Source organism: Alligator mississippiensis, chromosome 4, assembly GCF_030867095.1.
Source record: "Alligator mississippiensis isolate rAllMis1 chromosome 4, rAllMis1, whole genome shotgun sequence".
Classification (NCBI taxonomy): domain Eukaryota; kingdom Metazoa; phylum Chordata; order Crocodylia; family Alligatoridae; genus Alligator; species Alligator mississippiensis.
In genome coordinates, this window is record NC_081827.1 from 17,134,342 (window position 1) to 17,154,101 (window position 19,760).

Sequence of the window (19,760 nt, forward strand, 5' to 3'; positions counted from 1 at the left end):
ACTCAGTAGGATCCATTTGGATTCTAGGGCCTAATCTGATGCTTAGAAAGCTAAGGCTCAGTATAGTCTTGCTTTTTCTTATAAGCCTTTGAAACCTCCCAGTATATCTGCCAACTGTCTGATGCCAGTGCTATGAAAACAGATGAGTCAGTGTAGGTCAGGTGATTTAAAACCATAGCACATGCTGTTTTTGAAAACAGTTTAAATCTCTGTGGGGTCACACAGTTGAATTTCAGGGGATTAAAATAGTTACAGTCAATACAGAAACTTCTTGACTACCAGGGAACAGGTTTAGGCCAAACTCATACCTTTTTCTCAAAATGGGTTTACTTTCTTTAAAAACTTTTTCCTAGGATAAGGTGTTCATTTCCCCAGAATACTTTGGTATTCTTCTGAGAATGTTATAAAACCAGTGCCTTTTTCTAAATATTGGTAGTGATAGCATTAGCCTAGTGGTTTCCAACCTTTTTACAGGGGGCATCCCTCTCCAAGATGTTTGAATTGGCAGGGCCCTGAGTCGAGCGCCACTGTTTCTGCTGCTTCAACTACCCACAGTGATTTTCAATTGGGTGATCATCACCGCCAGGTAAAACTTTCCCATACAACTCCTGCACAGCTAGACCTAGAAGGGGCATGACATGTGCACACTCTCCTGCTTCAGTAGGGTTCTCTGATAAGCCTGAAGGAAGCAGGTGAGACTGTTCCTGGCACCTCTGTTTCTTTGAGATGATGTGCACGGTTAAAATGGGAAAGGCTTCAGCACAAGTTGGCTTTCCTGTCTGCTTATCAGACAACCCTAATGAGGCAGGAGTATGTGTGTGTGTGTGTGTTGCAGTTCTTCCTGGCCTGGCTGTGTACCAGGCATGTGGGGCACTTTTACCTGGCCACTGCTGCAGCATCCATACTGTGGCACCCCTGAGGGGTTCTTACAGCACCCCAGGGTACCATGGAGAACACATAAAGAAACAACAAACTCTCCCTGTGCCTGAAGAAGGGTATTTGTACCCCAAAGCTTGCAAAGAACAATTTTTCCAACTATTTAGTTGGTCTAATAAAAGACCATCTACCCAAAGAGCCTTGTTTGTCTATGTCTTTAGACCAACATGGCTACAATTAACAACCCTAACCAGGGTACCATGGCATTTTTTATGGAGGACCACTGGAATGGGTCTACTGTTTGAAAGAATAAGGTGGATGAAGGAGTGGGGGTGAAAAAAAATTGTTCCTGGATTGGAAAGGGCCTTTTTAGGGAACTTATTTATTAATTATCCTACAAACATTGTTTTCTTTCCAATATTTTCATTTTTGTGTTGAACCTAGAGAATTTATAGATAGACATCTGAGAAAAAATCTAAAAAAGAAAATAAAAATGAAAGTCCATCAATCTAACTCATTATGAAGTCTGGTGATGAATGGGCCTCTGTGGGTAGATAAGTAACTGTCCTTCATACCTTTATACAGGATGGAGTATTTTTAAGTCAAGGCAATTTTAAATAATTTGTTTAAATTGATTTTTAAACTGTTAATTTCAATGAGGCTTCATAGTACTTACCTGAAAAATTACCTGAAAAACTTACCTTATATGTCATCATAACTTTAGGTACATACAGGCATTTGGGGAGGTTATGGGATGGTCGAGGTTAAATTAAGTTAAAATGGTCACCCAATCTAAAGTAAATAAGGATGTTGGGGGGGGGGGGGAGGGTTAGTGGAGGGGCTTGGGGACCCTGCAGGTACAAGTAGGGTCTGTAGGGGCTTGAAGGATTTTGAGGGCTAATGGGGTCTGTGGGGAGGTTGGAGGGATCAGGGGACTAGCTGGGCCTGCGGTGGGGGACTGGTGGGGTTTGGGAGGGTTCGGTGGCATCGGTGGGTGCTAGCAGGGTCCATGATGTGGGTTTGGTGGAGTGGAGGGTTTCTCTCTTCCCCCCTTCCCCTTCCTTCCACCCCCAGCCAAGCGACTTCCCCCAAGTGAACCAACCCCAATCTCACCCACCCTTGCCCCCACTCTAACTTACTTCCTAAGACTGACCCTGGGAGTGACTTTTGGGATACTGAGTTTGGCGGGCTTAGGGCAGGAGAGCTGGCTGGTCTATGGTGAGAGGTTGTCCATCTGTGGGGGAGGGGCTAAAAATAGCCAGGTGCTGGGGGGTGGGGGTTAGGAAAAGCACTGCCCTGGGTCTGGAGCCACTGGTGGAACTTTCCCAGCCCCAGGGCTGTGCCAGGAACTTTACAGAAATTCAGATGTTCAGTTAGATCAGTCTCACCAGACCCAGTCTGAGCTAGACTACCTCCGAGGTACAATTAACTTAGATTGGGTTAGCCATTTTTAGATTAACTTAGATTGGGTTGCTCTAACTGTCCTGAACTTCAGTACAGTTTGCACTTAGTTTGACCTAACTAGGGATCTGGGTGAACTAAATTAGATTGGTTGGCCATTTTTAACATGAACTAATCTCCCCCTAATCTCCTCAAAAGTTTGTATGTACCTTTTAGGTTAAACTGGCTGATGAACTGAATTATAAATACTAGAAGAGTTTTGAACTAGACTACTGGTAATGCATCCTATTTGAATTTTATGAAACAACTCAAGACTGAGTATATGTAAAAGTATCTGAAAATAAAAAAGTAAGGCCTTGCTCTCGCAAAGAGATCTTCTTACCCTCACAAATAGTTAAACTACCTTCAACAGGGTCACTCATGCTTAAAGTTAAGCATGCATGTGAGTATTGGCTGCATCAGTAGCTGCAGTTGTATTTATTTGAACCTTTGAGTTATTTGAGCTTATTCTGATCTCACAAGAATATTAGTACTTGTCTAAATGGAAGGTATGGGGTGGGGGGCATTTGTACTGGAATAAACTAGGCAGTGAATTTAAATAATTGAAATTATAACATAGAAATTTACTGTGTAGATAGTCTTACCCTGCTACCCACTCCCCGCACCCCTCCCCATGTTTCTTTCAGTTCAGCTTTTGTCACTTTGTTTAATAGGTAAACTAAAAAAGCCTCTACGTGGGGTGTTATATCAGCTTGACCACTGTAAAACATCCCTGTATAGTCAAATCCTCAATCAGGTCCTGGACTTCTCTTTTTCAGCACAGGTGGGTCTTTAAGTGTTAAACATGTTAGTACAAACCCTCTAAATATTAGGAAACCATTGAAGGAAACATTGAATTGCCCTTTGGCAATTAAAGGTTGTATATAGAACTAGCAACTTGTAAATTGTTTTACTTTATTAATTAGTTTTAATTACCATCTTTCTCTGCTTCAGTCTATGCCCCATATCTCTGCCCAGGAGCTAACAGCCATGTTAACAGTTACTAGAGGCACTGCTCCATAATGACACCCCCTGTACCATTAGCCTTCTTAAAGGGAGCAAGAAGACGCATATGATGCACCCATTTAAAGTGAGGCTGAGCTGAGCCTGTAATGAGTATTATTGAACCCCCCACAGTGAAATTCAGGTGGAGTCAGCCAGAATCACTTCAGGGCCTCCCATTAGTCTCTGTGTACTCCCTCCTTACTGGAAATGCTTTTTATGGCACAATCTAACCCTTATTCAGCCAGAATTGAATACTGTATCTCTTTCCCAATCAATTTATTTTTATTTGATTTAGTTGCGTTAAATGATCCTGCTTCATTAAAATACTGAATGTAAACCCCCCCCCCCCATCTAGATATGGAACACATATCATAAAAGTAGAAATATAAATGCCAGATACAAAACAGATACTTGTTCTAATACACATCCACTTTATAAGTATGAGACTAAGATACTCTCTGCAGCAACACATCCATAATGAATATGTATTTATTTTCAGGAAACAGTATTCAGGCTGGACACACAGACCTTGGAGTCTGGCAGATTGAAATGTCCTTTTGATCCTCAGCAGCCTTTTGCTTCCATAATGGCAGGTAAGACATTAAAGCATGGATGCTTTTCCCTCGCATGTTCACTAACGTATTCTGAAATACTGAAAATAGCAGAGATGCTCAGCAGGTGTAAATCAACTTGGATTTCAGTGATGCAGTGATGACCTACCTGGCTCAACAACATCCTGAAATCTGCATATGCTAAGAAGGGAACTAGGAGAGAGCCAGTAAATGGAAGCAATGCCTATTTAAAATCAAAATGGTATCATATTCATTGGTCAGTTCTGTTACCTAAGACATACATCTCCAGTGTTTCAAATAATTTTGGGCTTCTGTTTACAGCTACCAATCTGTTCCACTCTTAGAAGTCTGTGGACCTGAACCATTTCCATAAATACATTTTTGATGCTTCCAGTTACTTGAACGGCCACTTTTGAGGCATTCAATCTAAGAACAAGATAGCACAATCTGCCTCCTGCATAGGTTCTGGTGCTGTGTGGCCTGACATTTGGTGCCGTGAAAGGTCAGCTTGACCTCCGGATTTCAAACCACCAGAAGAGTTACTTTAGTCAAGGCTTGGTTCGTAGCTTTGGACAATTTTAATTTAGCTTGTCCATCAAGTGTACGAATGGAAGATAAGAGTAAAGTACCGTGACATTTTCATTTGAGTCAGAAGAGGAGTGGTGACAGTGCTTTGAAGTATTGGTCACTGTGTGTTATAAAAAGAATATGACTAATGCTCAGTCTTTATTCTCAGATAATAAGATAGATGATTTGTGATCCTGACCCAACAGATGGGCCAGCACTTCCTTTATTAAAAACAATAGATTAAAGCCAGTGGTTATCCTTCTCAGGAACCCCTAGTATTTTTTAATGGCCATGAAGTCTATTTTTAAACAACTATTCCAAAAACTTCTACTATTCTCTTTACCCTAATGTGACCAAACACTATGATTTATTATAGTCTTGTTTGCCTATTTCAGTAGCACTAAAATACTTTGACTTTTCTCTTAAATCTTTTGAAATGGAGAAACTGCTATGTTGCAGCTTGTGAAGATAAATTTTTAAACATAACAAGACCCATGCCAGACCAAATTAGTGATCTGTCTAATTCAGTATCCCTGTATGAATGTGAATGGTTGCAAATGCTTCAGAGGAAGGCACAAGAAATAGTACGGTGATCAGTTATGAAATAACTCGCCACTCCTAACACATCAACTGGAGATTATGCTAGAAGCCTGAGGGAGCTGTATGACTTCTGGCAAAGGCATGGCACTGAGATGCAGGAAATCTCAGTTTCTGGTTCTTATTTCTTTTTTTCCCTGTACCTCACTTCTCCCATCTGCAGAATGGGAACAATGATATTGTTCTCCTTTGCGAAGAACTTTGAGATCTCAAGATAAAAATATACATATGCGCTGAATATTATCTCTGTTTCTCTCTATCTGGTTTACTGCAGCCCATATAGTTTTTATTCTGTTCCATTTATTTTTCTTTTTTAATTTTTAAAATAATCTGGCAGTAATTCATCTGATTAATTATTCATTATGTTAAAAAATCCTGGTGGCTAGAATACATGGGAGCAGATATTTGCCAGTTTAGAGTTTATTTAGTCCATATCCTTACAAAAAACCAAAAACCCAAACTGTAAATACTTGCTGTTATGAGTATTCACAGAGAAGTCACAGATATCATTAGAAGTTTTGAATATTCACTTACCTCATCTGGGTAGAAAAATGACCTTTTAAGACCATGATTGTTACACGGCATTCTTATTTTTTGTTGTTATTTATATTCATGTTCAGGATCCCTCTTATTTAAAAATCTGTTCACCAATAGTTTTGTACAAAATAAGTAGAACTTGGAATGCAGGATGCCAAAAAAAAAAAAGCCCAACAAAAACTAAAGTGCTGAAAAGTTCTTGTCAACAGGAGTTAAGTGAGGATCAGCATTTTTTTCTTTTAGCCCTTCAGATTTATCAATCATTGAATGCCTGTCAGTTAGCAAACACCAATTATACTGTCCATTCCTCATTATGACATTTACCTTTCAGAATATGCTATTGTTCTTGCACAGTGGAGACGCACTGTCTGAAAGATGTGCTTCTAAATATTACCATGGAAAGACTACCAATCCAAGTTAATAAAAGCGGGAGAGATTTATTTGGTTGGATATATTGTGTGTAGATTTTTTTGGTTTTAATTGTTAAAGTACATTTATCTCTTTACAAAAGAAAACACACAACACTGTACTAATATTGGATATGCTTTCAGTATATGACTTTTTCCTTAAAGAGACCCTGAAAAATGTTTCCACTGAGGTCAAAGTTGAAATTGTGGATTTTGACATGTGCAATGTGATTGTTGTGAAGTTTAAGTTTCTTTCACTAAATTACAGATAACATGCATGATAGTTCAGTTGTTTCTCATGTCAGACAACAACAACAAAAATCACCATTATATTCAATGCTGTTATATAAAAAAATCCATTCTGGTAAATTATCTCTTTAGTTTGCAAGGAAGACAAACATGATGGAATGCATGATGCTATGAAAAACGTTCACAGCAAGATCATTTTTAAAATATTTCTTTTCAAAGAACAAAAAAGAAAGTATTGGTCTGGTCTTGTGCGTTCTTTGGTTTTATACAGTGCTCAGATATCAGGAAATTATGTATTGTATGCATAGCAGAATAAACCGTAGCTGTATTTACAGCTGGCACAACTCAAATGCATTACAGATGGAATTTCACTGTGTGAAATCCTGACCACCTTATCCAGGTAAGGCTCATTTACGTTGGTAAGTACATCAAGGTACAATAAGCAGGATTTGATCCTGTATTCAAACTCAAGATTAGTAGTATGAGCTGTACGCAATATTAATTTGTGTGAACCTGATCTCATTTTCATAAACGACACACTGGGGCACTTAGAAGCATAAGTCTCACTCAGTAGCCAATGGGGTTTAGGCTCATTACTGCCTAAGTCATTTTTGAAAATGGAATTTGAACTCCTAGGCCACTTAGAAAAACCAAAAACATTCTCCTTCAAGGAACTTGATCAAATCACACGTCAGAATTAAAATTAAAAAAACCCAGTGGCTTAAAATTAGAATTGTAAATATGTATAGCTGTGTTTATTCCCTCAGTAAAAATGGGAATGATTTAAACCATACATACAGTGCTCTTGAAATACCCACACTATTTCTCATTCACAGATGAGTACCTCTATGCTGGAACAGCTTCTGATTTCCTTGGCAAAGATACTGCTTTAACACGTTCTCTGGGCCTGTCTCAGGACCACCATTACATTAGAACTGACATTTCTGAACATTACTGGCTTACTGGTAAGATATTAAACATATGCTGGTACTAGTTATATCGTCTCTGTTCTTTTTCAAACACCTGTATAACTAACATAGATACAATCACTTAAGGGTATTTGTTGGGGATGTATAACTAGAGGATTAAGAAGCAGAATTGATAAAGTATAGAAAATACATACCAGAAAGGAAAATACTGCAGTTTCGAGGGAATTGGAATATCAGACCTCTGATCCATGTGTCTGTATAATGTACAGCCATTGGAAATAATTTTGTGACAAAAATGTTTCTATTTTCAGCATTGTCAGAAGAATTTTTTTCAACTAATTTTCCAATTACTTTTTCACAGCTCTTTCCTACAGTGTATTAAACTGACAGGTTAGAAAATCCATTTTGTTGGGTAGGAGGTCTTTTTTTGGAAGGAAAAAAATACTTTCTGCTGCTGCAAACAGCAGTTTAAAACCACTAAGGGCACTTTAAACTAGCTTCCCAAGCGAAACACTGCTTTTTCTTGCCGACTAAAAACTATTCTAAGCTAGTAAAGCCTCTGAAAATGTCCACACTCGCACCACACACAGAGCAACACAGAGAACTTCATCCACAGTCCTAAAACCATCCAGCGTTGAAGTGTCCATATTTAGTCACTTGTCTTTAAAAATGAGGTAACACTGCCCCCTGATATTGGATGCCTATGTGCCTTTTCTGAGTGACTTGTGAAACCAGAGGCTGCTGACCACAAGAGCGAATTGACTTTCCAACAGTTAACCTTTGAAATAAATTATTTCATTTGTTAATTCTTGGAGTCTCCAACAAGAGTCTCACTCTCTCACCTCCTTCCCTTCCTCACCTATGTCCCTCATCACCCCCATCCCAGCATCTCTCTTGAGTCAAAAAAAGGTAATGTCCAGAATACCCATAGTTGTTTTATGAGTGAGCCCTTTCAAGATCAGTGGAGACCTCTCAAATGCTTTCTTCATCATCCTCGCAGTCCTTATGTGTTTGGTCCTATGCCTGTTGTGTCCCACCCATCCTGCTGATGCCATCTGTCCCCTGCTGCTAGACAATGTGGGGTAAAGCAGGGCAGGTTCAACATGTGATCCAGGCCTGGATGGCATTCCTAGAAAGTAGAGCCAGTATAAGTTTCTTTGAGGCTCTGTAATGCAGCTAGCTCCCTAACAAACCAACCAGCTTTATAGCTGTGGTCACTGACCAGTCCTTATAGCATAAAGATTTTAACCTGATTTCTAAAAGGAAAGTTACAGTCCTATAAAGCAGTGGTTCCCAAACTGAGCCACGGACCTGGTCCACAATAACACACCATCTCCACACTCCTCCTTTCCCCCCTGTTCAGCTAAAAGTATTATAAATTTGATGATCTGTGTGGGTACCAGTCCATCCCTAGAAAATTTGGAAAGTTGACACACATGAGCACTGCATGCTGCTGAAAAGCGGAGTTGGCCTCCCGGAGCCATGTTGCAGCTTTCAGCCAGGATCGCCACTGCTGCAGCCCCGGGAGGACCCCAGGTAAAGCACCGTGCTGGCCCCAGCCTCCCCTACCACTTCCAGGGTAACATGCTACGCACTAAAGCACGTGTGGCACTGGCATCCCCCACGGAGAAGTAGCTGCGGCGCAAGCTGCACCACTGCTACTTGTCCCCAGGGAACCAAACATCCACATTTTTTCGGATGGAGCCAGTGTGTATATTTTAGTCCTGAGCTATAGGGCTTTTTTCTCTTTCTTTTTTTTTAAAACTTTTTAGATATGTTCATTATTAATTTTTGTTTTCAGTTAAAGCCACTGTGTTTATGAAAGCTTTACAAGGACCCTGTGCATTATATTGATGTTGCTGGGCCTAAAAAGAGCCAGCTTAGTATGAGAGATGGCAGTTTGAAAACTGTCCCATGCTATGAAAACAATGAAGCTCCAACTTAATATTCACTTAGATTTTGCTCTGGTTTTAGCCATATTAAAAGACTACAACTGAAGCACATCTGAAACTGAACCCAAATATTGATGAAGTGTTATACATTGAAATAAATATGAATTTGAGGTTTCTTAAGTGTGTTAAAATGATTGTGTTAAGGCTGAAGAAATTCTGACTGAAACGCTGATTTAACCATGTTGTGTGCTCAGTAACATAATACTCAGTTCATTATTAGTTTTTATATAACATTAATGGTCACATACATTTTCTGCTTTCAGCAAATTTTGGTGTTAAAAAAATATTTACTTGATTTTAAGTTAAAAAAAAACACCCAACCTTTCAAAACTTGACTTTACCAACCATTTACCATGTTTTAGACCTCCAGGAACGGTTGTACATATTTAAGTAATTGTACAATTAGTAATAAATTACTTGCAGGAGTGAGTCATGTTTTACTTAGGATAAGTGAAAAATGTGTGACTTGTTCCCTTTAGAGTGTAGAGAGGGCTGCACTAGAATACATTTTGGCATCTGTAAGTTCAATTTTGATTTATTAATATATTTTTGAAAGCAAGATTGTTTCCGCCTATAGAAGGTTTAGCAAAATAAAAGCAAAATGGAAAAACTAATACGATACTGTGTATGGCAACTCTTTCACACTTGGCTTTTACATAAATAGCAGCCTCACGAAAGAGATGGATGGATAACCTTTCTGGTGATTCACATATACATATGAACTCCTGTTCAGATTGCCACCAAAGTCAGAGAAGTCCTGAGGCTTAAGTACTTAAGATTGGAGAGCACTGGACATGACTTGATCCACCTAAGCATGTACATGACAAGTGTCAGAGAAAAAGGATTGTATAAGGATTGACAGAAACCCTGGTAGTATGTCTGGTTCCCAAGTTCTGCAGTCCTGTATCTGCCAGATATGCGCACACAGTCGGCAAATTCACATTCCTCCCACTTCCACCGACAGTTAATGCCATAATCAGAGTTAAGGTCTCCTTGAATAGTATTTATCTCTTAGGATTTGCCCCAGATCTAAGCCTCTTTTGTCAGAGGATAATACTAAAGGGAATTACTCTTCTTCTTCTGCATCCTACGTATGTTGGGACTAGTCATGTCCTCATGTCGTCTCTGGAGGCTAAACTAAAGACTACTAATGCAGAGGGTCTTCCACTAGCTCATTCTTCTTCCTTCGCATCCCCGTTTTCTGGGCATTTATTACTGCTTGGTGCCTTCAGCATTTGAACTTCTTACTTTGCCTCTTAACAAGGCTTCTATAGGTAGAATAACCTTCAGCAAGCCTTTTGATTATTGAGTCCTCTTATATTACATTGGAACATGTAATGAGGAAGGTAAATGGGCTGTAAGACTATCAGTGATCTTGGTGATAACAGAATCTGTAATATTACTACTGCTCCCAATACACCCCATAGAAGCAAATTGCTAAAAGTTTACGCCATACTAGGATCTAATGTGTTATCTATTCTCAGGATCTGCTGTCTCCCTTAGTGCTATATTGTTTGCTTACATATGGCCAAACCATGAAATCTTCAATTAAGAAAACTTTCCATTGAAGTCAGATGTATTTCTGAGTGATAAAGACCACATGCATGGGGATGAAAACAATGATTTAAAACGCAGTTTGTTTCTCGTACAACACTTCAATAACCCCAGCTCATAGCTGATTATACCTTGCTCTTCTACATAGTGTGAACTGAAGTCAAAAGATGAGACAAAGGCTTATGGATGGAATGCAATCTGTTTTTTGTATCATGAGCTGGGGCTATGTTTTTAAAGTGATTTTTATCTCTTTGTCCATGTACCTTTTCCAGTATATTTTTGTTTTGATTTAACTTTCAACATCTATGTTTTCAATTGCAATTTTAAGTCTTTAAGTATTCGTGTTCTTTTATTTAATTTTTTAGGGATTTTTCTAAATCTGTTCCAAGAACATATTTATGAACTTGTTTTTTGTGTTTATTTGCCAAGTAAAGCACTGAAATTTAATTTAAAAAAATTGGAATTCAGAGATCAGCTCTGCACATGTGGATTTAAAGAAAAAAATCCATCTAAGGCCTGTCTACACATTATATTTATGCTGCAATGAATGTATTAACACACAAATAGGAAGGCATGCACCCAATTTAAGATGTCATAAAATGGGGAGCAAGCCATGAAAGTGTTCCACGTGTAATGTAGAACATTTTATGACTTTTTTTTTGCATGGCACTTTAAATTGAATGTGGGGCCAGTGGCCAACGATCAGCTGATTGTCAGTCCAGCTAGAGGCTGGGCAGGAGGGAAGCCAAAGGGCCTCTGCTGCTGGGGACTTCCCAGCCAGGGCTGCCTAGGTTTTAATACCCAAGCCAGGAAGCAGAGGTTCGCAGGGGGGCAGGAGCCTTTAGCTTTTTCTGCTGGGGATTTAAACCCCACGCCAAGCAGCACTGGTAGGGCAGCCTGGCACAGGTGAACAGTCTTCCCCTCATCAAGGACTTTAAACCCTGCACCAGGCAGCTCTGATTATACAGCCTAATGCAGGAGGAGGAGAAGAGGTTCCCGGTGTGGGGATCAGAGGCTTCTCTGTGCCAGGCTGCCTGGCCAGAGATGTTTGGCACACAGTTTAAAGTCCCTAGCAGTGGAAAATCTCTGTTCCCCCTCCCATACCAGGACTTGAAACCCTGTGCTGGACAGCTCTGACTGGGTTGCCTAGTGTAGGGAAGCAGAGACTCCCAACAGTGGATCCTCCAGCTTCCCTCGCTGGGGACTTTAAACCCCATGCTGAGCAGCTCTGGGTAGCTGGGTGTGGGACTCCCTCAGCTGAGCTGATAATCAGCTGATTGTATGGCACCCAGGCTTCAGTTTGCCAGTGCAGGGGGAGCATTACTGCTGGATTTTATCCATGATTTTTTAGGTAGCTGCAGAAGCCTATGAATGCTTGGATCTGGGTCTTTCAAAAGAGCACAGTGGGGCTTCAGTGGAAATTGAATATATTTGTTTTCCTTACATTCATTTGAAAATCCTGGCTTAAATTTATGCAACTCGATACACCATTAAGGCATCCCAGTTTTAAAAGTGAAATAACATTGTACCTATTCAAGCCCAGAAATTGTACCATCTGGCACAAAGGAACATACTTGGAATTTAAACAAATTCTATCTTTTATCTCATGCTTGGATTGTAAGCATTGAGGCAGGGGCCATAGGCTTGTTCCATTTTTGTACAGCACCTAGTACTTTGGGCTAATAGCCCATGCCTAGAGTTTTTAGCTCCTAATATAAATAATAATGAAAATATAAATGAATGAACATATTTAAAAAGATGGGAAAAGATCATCCGACAGTCTAAAACATCAGTACAGTTTTTACTCTAGGTTCCATGTTAGCCTTTTGTCTGCCAGCCAAATTCCTAAGAGAAAGGAGGCACTTTACTGCATCCTGTGCAGGTCAAAGCCTTCTGTTCAGTGTCAGCCCAGGTAATGGATCCCACCATCGATGGTGTTTCTCTGCTGAATTTGCCTGGCTACTTACCCTATTCTCTTGGAAGGCAAAGCAGTTTTCTGTGTGTTAACGTAATGCTCTCAGGAGGGCTCAGGTCCTGTGGTTTATCACAAAGACATCTTAAAGCTATTTTCCTAAATGTCGAGTTCCTCTATTTATGCAATGTATGCTGTGTTCCAGTTATTAAGGTGTTTGGCATGTATTTGCTTTCTGGTTTGAATGGATAAGCAAAATGAAACTCCCAAGGTTTTAAACGTGTGAAAAAGAAAACACCAAGCAGAACAGGGGTTGAACCAAATAGCTTAACAAGTAATTTTAGCACTGCAGTGTAGGGAAACTGTTGGCTTTGTGAGACTATTGTAGGAAGTGATTAGCTTTGTAAAGCTGCCATAAATATATGAGTTTGTGTGTATAAACAAACAGATGTTATATTACTCTCTTCCATACTGTTTCTGCTAAATGTGGTTTTCTACTGTGCCTAGTCATACACAATCCATACAAGCAAAAAATCCACTTTATTACAGATTTTTCTTTTAGGCCTAAAAACCTGAACATAATACCTTTACATTCAAAATGGCAGCCATCTATGCCAATATAAAGAATGAAAGTGAAGCTGTCATACTAGAAATACATATTTTGGGAATCAGTTCAGCCCCCGTTCACTGAAGATAAAGGCAAAACTGCTCTCTATGACAACTCACTGATTTCATGACATGGATATAGAAGTGCAATCTTGATCTCAAATATTAAGGAATTTTTTACACCTTTATAACTTGTTGCTGTTTTTGGGGACTTCTTTTAGGAGCAAAATTTATTGGACTCTTCCCCATCCCGGACACGTACAACCCAGATGACGACAAAATCTATTTCTTTTTCCGAGAAATATCACAAGATAGCAGTACCTCTGATAAAACAATCCTTTCCCGAGTTGGAAGAGTGTGTAAGGTGAGAAATGCACTATGTTTCCTTTTCAGAAACAAATAAACTCGATTTTTTTTTTTTTAATAAATACAGAACATGCTGTCTTAGTAATATGCAAGGAAATGGATTACTAATATCATCTAAAATTTCCTGCAGAATGGACCTGATATAAGTAGTAAGCATAATAAGATGATAATTTTGAATCTAAAAGGCAAACTTCAGCTGCACTGTGGTGAGTGCCTTGGTTTTGTCACTCCTTAGCTGAGGCTCAGTATTGGGCAAGTATATGAGCTAAAGTAAATGGGCTTTTAGCATGAACCCAGCCAGCACTAGTTTCTCCCAGCCACAGCTATAACCCATATTCTGTAGCAACAGATGTGGTAACTGCAGATGCCCTTAAGGGGCTTGATGATTGGACTCATGGACTTGGGAATTATGGACAACGTTTAGAGAAATGACGCTTTTAAACCATATGGATCAATTTAGGAACATGTTTGTATTTAGTGAATTTCCATACAATGGCCATTCACATTTTTTTTAGTGAGACATTCTAATGTCCTATTTTAACTGCTTAAGTTCTTCTTCATGTTTTTTATTGAGTCTCATTGTACATTTAGTATGAAGATGTGAAAATATCTGGCCTGTACAATCTTTAGCTTATGAGATCACCAAAGTCTTACCAGAATTCCCAGTGGGTGCATCTATATGTGCCATTAAGGCAATGCGATAAACTCTGGCACAGGTCAGTGTCTGCACGTGTATGGGCCAAGGCGGAGGCTTGGGGGCTCAGCCCTGGGCTTCAGGTGGCAGCGTTGAGTAGTGGAGGGGTTGGCTGGGGCATGAGGATGCTCAAGTGCAGAGCCGTGCAGCAGGCAGCCCCCACACTTAACTATCCTCATGCTCCAGGCACTGTCGACATGTACGCTTCATCACACACAATTACTTTGCTGTAGGGTAGTACTGTCCTGACCATACCCTAATACCTAATAAAGGTGCATGCATAAACAGTGATGGTTTACCGCTGAGCTTAATTAGTCAACTCCCCCCAGTAAAGTGCACATGTAGATGCACCCCATTGACACATCTACACAAGCAATTAATGCAAAGCAGTAAAGTCTGGCACATATCATGCTGGAGTGTGTTGCTCTCGGGCATTGCATTGACATGCCCCCAGGACTTCAGGATGTTGAGCCAGGTTGGAGCATCCCATGTTTGTGGGGGTCAGCCTGCCAGCCCAGGTAACATGCTGCAGAGGGGCTGTCTGGAGCATGGGGAATGAGGGTCTGTAGTGCAGGGCTAGCCAGCAGGCAGCCATGCCCCAGCCATCCTGGTCACTGTTTACACGTGCACTGCTACAGAGTAAAAAACTCTGCAGCAGGATAGTACTTGTATTTACAAGTACTAATGTGCTCTGGCATTTGTTAGTTCCCTGTAAGCTATTAGGGCCACACATGTAGATGCTAAGATGTTTATTGCAGAGCAAATTAGGCAACTGCAGTAAATGTCTCATGTAAATGCGCTCTCTATGCAGTAATCTGAGAAATAAACCTACCACATTTCTGTGGTATCATTATGCATATTCTTCTCTTTTTTGTGTGTGTGTATTGTCTAACGTTTTGTCTGATGCAGCATTTAGCTGCATTTACAATGGTCATTAAATGTTATGAAACTCCTTGGTGGGGGAGGGGGGGGAATCCCTTGAAACTAAATGAAACTAAATGAAATCCTTCATGAGTCAGAAGGACATAAGCATAGGCTCCAGAAAGAAAATGGATGTGAAATGGCAGAAAAGCAGCCTGGACATATTTATATGTGAAAGCGAATATCATTATTGAGACTTCAGGGGCCACGAACACTTGACACTCCAGTCTTTGGCTTACAAATCTTGGAAGAAGATTGTGCAACTAGTTCCCTGTAGTCAAACAAGAATGGACAGGCTTCAATGTTTTGGGGGATTTTTTTTTTCCCACAGTTGAATGAAAACAGATATAATTTACTACTAGATGTGGCATTTTTTGATTATGAGGAAGTACTTAATGCATTAGGGGAAGTATGTTAGGTTCTGCAAAGCCAAGGCTGGGAGAGATTGTGTTAAACTAAGATGGATGCATTAATAGTAGACCTCCAGCCTCCTCTACTGAGAATAAAAATAGATAAGTTATCATAATAAAAGCAGAAGTATTGCAGAGACCTAATGACCAGGCAGAATTGAGTCGCCAGTGAGACAATATTCTACAGCAATAAATGAGAGAAATGATGTCTTGAGTCTTATGTTTTCACTTTGCTATTCATGAACACTATGGAAGAAATTGCAAAACACATACTTCTGTTTTATTAAGTGCAAGCATAACTCTCATTTACAGCAATGGGAGTTTGGTACATGCATAGTAACATATACGTTATCCCTCAAAATGCACATGGTTGCTCTGTTTACAGAGCCAAGTGTTCACAAGTTCTGGTAGGATCTAAATTTCAAAAGCACTCAGCAGCCAGCAGCTATGTAACAGGCTGAGTGGGAATTTATGGCTAAAGTAATTTTTTTTAGTGACTGTTTTATCTAGGTCCCTAAATGTTTAGGGAGTATAGCTGTAACAAATCTGATCATTTGCGCATTTGTCTTGATATCAAGAATGTGTATATCTAACATTGGTCTGGTTCAAACTAACTCCTTAGTTGCTTGTCTGTCTTCAGTATTCCCTGGTCTGCTGTGAGAAGTCTAGCATGCTTATAAGGTATATGTGCTCATATCCATGGCTACACCATATCTGAGTAACACATGGGTTTCAGAATTGTATTCACTCTACTACATTGCTTGATAGTTGTTAAATCTTAAGGTGATCGAGCCAATTTTCTACAAACTCAAGGGTTTTTTCTTCCCTCCACCATCTTTATAGGATGCAGAGGATAATACTGTGTGTCAGGAGACCAGAAACTTATTAAATAATTTGCTTGGTGGCTATAATTTCAGTTTCTTTCCCCAGGAGCTTCACTGTTCAGTGTCCCCTCGGGAGCCACATTAGTGTCACTCAACTAAAATTAACCTGTACTTTTCATAAGGGAGGTTAGTCATTGCAGCATATTCTGTAGCTCATTTTCATTGGCTGAAAAGTATTGTCTCTCTCTGATCCTCTCCCTCAGGGATAGTCTTGTCTGGAGATCATTTGCCTTTCCCAGCTACTTGAAGGCCTAAAGATTAAAATAATCTCCCTTGCAGTTCTTTGCCCAGAGTCAAACAGCTGTTGCCTGTCCTGTTCAGAGGGCTGTTCTTATTAAGCATCTCGAAACAGGCTTTGTACTAACACTGCCTCCATAGCAAAAAAAAAAAGGCACTTGATTAGGGTTACGTCATTCGCATTATGTACAACTCTGTTGTTATATGTTATTGTTCTGTGCTGGAAAGAGATGCTTTTAACAGTCATTTTCAGACTTGAATGTGTAATTTATTATACCAAATGGCACTAATTATTTTTGTTTTTAAGCAAAAAGGGGTATAGTGAACTTGTCTGTAGTACCTAACATTTCTTTTGGTGATCAGGGAAAACAGAATATTTCCCCTGAATATCAAATGTAATGTGGTTAGATGTTGGTTTTTTTTTTCCAATATCAGACTTAAAGATTCAGCTTAATGATTTTATTATTTTAAATATTAAAAAATGCAGTACATACCGCATAGCAGCCTTTCTTTATAGTCACAGGCCCAGATCCTCCAATGGAGTAAATTGTCATAGCATCATTAACTTTTGAGATCAGTGGAGAGGCAGTTATTTACACCAGCTAAAGATTTGGCCCAGGCCTGAGATGTTCAGGGCTAACTTTGAAACTGGCACTTTTGAACCTAAATGTCAGAGTTTACTAACAAACACTAGCCTTTGTAAATTGATCACAAATAGATTTCATAGTGGGTATAATATCACTTTTATGGAAACCTGCTGATAAACAGATAGCCAGGTATTTAGTACACTTATATGCAGCCCTTCCCAATAAAGGCTCAGGGCAACGGAAACCAAGAAAAATATTAAGACCTTTGTTACATGGTCACTTTAGGCAGCTTCTGGAGCTCTTAGGCCCTTGACTGACTGCATGTTAACAACTTTTAAGAGTCTTACGGCACTCGTTATTTAGCTTAACGTTACCCCGCTCCAGGACAGGGGTAATTTTGCTCCTGTTTTATTAACTTGTAGTCACTCTCTGCAGCTTTTCTGCCCAAGTTCTCAAACATCCCAGGAGGCAACAGGCGTGCTGTGCCTCCCGCCGCTGCTTGCTTTGACCAGCTCTGTTCCCAACAGAAGAAGAGACAGCTGGGTCCATGCAGGGGAGGGAACTGTGTCACCGCTGCTGCTCAGACCTGGCTCCTGTCCCTGCTGGGAGCAAAGCCAGCCAGGTACAAGCAGGAGGTGGTGGGTGGACTGTATTGTTCAGACCTGGCTCTGCTGCCCACCAGAGCAGAGCCATTTGGGCCCGAGCGATGTTGTTCCCATTCCCCAGTGAGACCTTGCTGGCTCTGCTCTCAACAGGGAGTGGAGCTGGGTCCAAGCAATGTGGTTCCTCCTGCCACTGGGACCCCGCTGGCTCTGCTCCCAAGTAGATTCAGTCAGAGCAATGGCGGAAAGCACCATGGCTTCCAGGACTTGGGGCTGCAGCACTCACTCTGCCTTGACAAAGCAGGGAGCACATCCTGCCCCTTCTCACCTTTCTGCTAGTGGTAAGTCACAGCTGTTCAGGTGAGGGGCAACGAGAGCAGGTCTTTTACCTTAACATGCAGCTACTCTGCTGAGCTGAACAGTACTAAACCTGATTAACATTTGTTCAGCTTACAACATAAGGTCTGACAAGGCCCTAAGATATTGCTGTCCACTGCATGGGGCTAAGAGAAAATTCCTCCCCCACCCCACCACTGCTACATGGGTCAGGGTGTTTTTAGGTTTCCTCAGAGGCATTGGGTTTGGCAGCATCCAAAACTAGGGGTTTTCACTGGCTCCTTTACCCCATGTTCAGATCAGTATGGATGGTGGAGGTTTTTGCCTTCCTCTAGAGGGGGAGTGGCCCTCTTCCTGGGATCTCGTTAGACTATAGTAACAACTTTTGCAGAAACAGGATCTTGGCTGCTGTGGTCCCTTTTTCTTTACCTGTGACAGGCTAGGGTGTTAAGTCTTGTGTTGTATCAGGGTTGACTGTGTAGTTTTGCTAAGAGGTTACACAATTGCTTTAATCATAGAATCATTGAAAGTTAGGCTTGGAAGGGACTTCAGGAAGCCATCTAGTCCAACCTCCTGCTCAAAGCAGGATCACCCCTAACTATCATTCCAGCCAAGGCTTTGTCTAGCTGGGTCTTAAAAACCTCTATTCCACAGCCTCTCTGAGTAGCCTGTTCAAGTGTTTTGCTACCCTCCTTGTGAGACAGTTTTTTTTTCTAATATCTAACCTAAACTTCCCTGGCTGCAACTTGAGACTTAACAACTGCCATTTACAAGTTGTTGCCTCGTGAAGAATGGGTGGAGGAGTGACGTGCGACAGCACGGGCAGCCAAGGTGTTGGGTTGAGGGTTCTAGTGATGCACCGCATTGCAGAAGTCAGTTGGATGTCAACAAATCAAGCGTAACTGCTTCTGGTCCCAGGCAAGCAGCAGACCTCCCAAGACAGCAAGTCAGGCCAATAAATGGATGCCTCCATCCCTTGTAGAAGGGTGACTCCAATGACCACCACCCATTGCTTCCTATTAGTGGCAGCGGTCTCAATTCTCCCAACCTTGAGGATGCCAGTCCTCGCCTCTTCTGCCAATAGAACATGCTCCTCCTCCTCCATATCTGTTCTCAAGTAAAACTGCTGCAGGTGGAGATGAATTTTTCTGCTTGTCACCAGACAGCACAAGCTTCCAGCTTCCATCTTCCTGGGAATCCATGTCATCTTCCTTCTTTAGTGCTGCCTCTGGTAGTCCTTCCTTTGCAATCCTAGAGGTCTCCTCCAGCCTCAAATTGATGAAGCCCTCATGGCAGAGGCTGTTTCAGACTCCTGTTCCCTGAAGGACATCATCAGGAGGCACCGCTTACATCTCAGGCACTCCTCGCATCTGGCTGTCATTTGAAGAAACCTGCAAGCCAGTCGCCACAGCCCCAAACCAGGACCTGGGTGTAAGCCTTAGCAGTGATGGGTTCTGCCTGGACAAACACCTCACAGGTAGAAGTAGAAGAAGAGCTGGCACTGGCAGTGTCCTCCAGCT

The 19,760-nt window shown here is 40.9% G+C and overlaps 1 protein-coding gene across 5 annotated transcripts in view; it reads left to right on the forward strand.

Moving 5' to 3' along the window:
• Positions 1-19,760, forward strand: part of SEMA3D (semaphorin 3D) — a 210,241-nt gene that overhangs the window by 117,032 nt on the left and 73,449 nt on the right. For all 5 annotated transcript variants that reach the window (XM_059725809.1, XM_059725808.1, XM_059725810.1 and 2 more), the window contains 3 exons: positions 3,821-3,914; positions 7,087-7,215; positions 13,425-13,567. In XM_059725809.1, the coding sequence (XP_059581792.1) occupies positions 3,821-3,914; positions 7,087-7,215; positions 13,425-13,567 (366 nt within the window). The remainder of the gene's footprint in view (positions 1-3,820; positions 3,915-7,086; positions 7,216-13,424; positions 13,568-19,760) is intronic.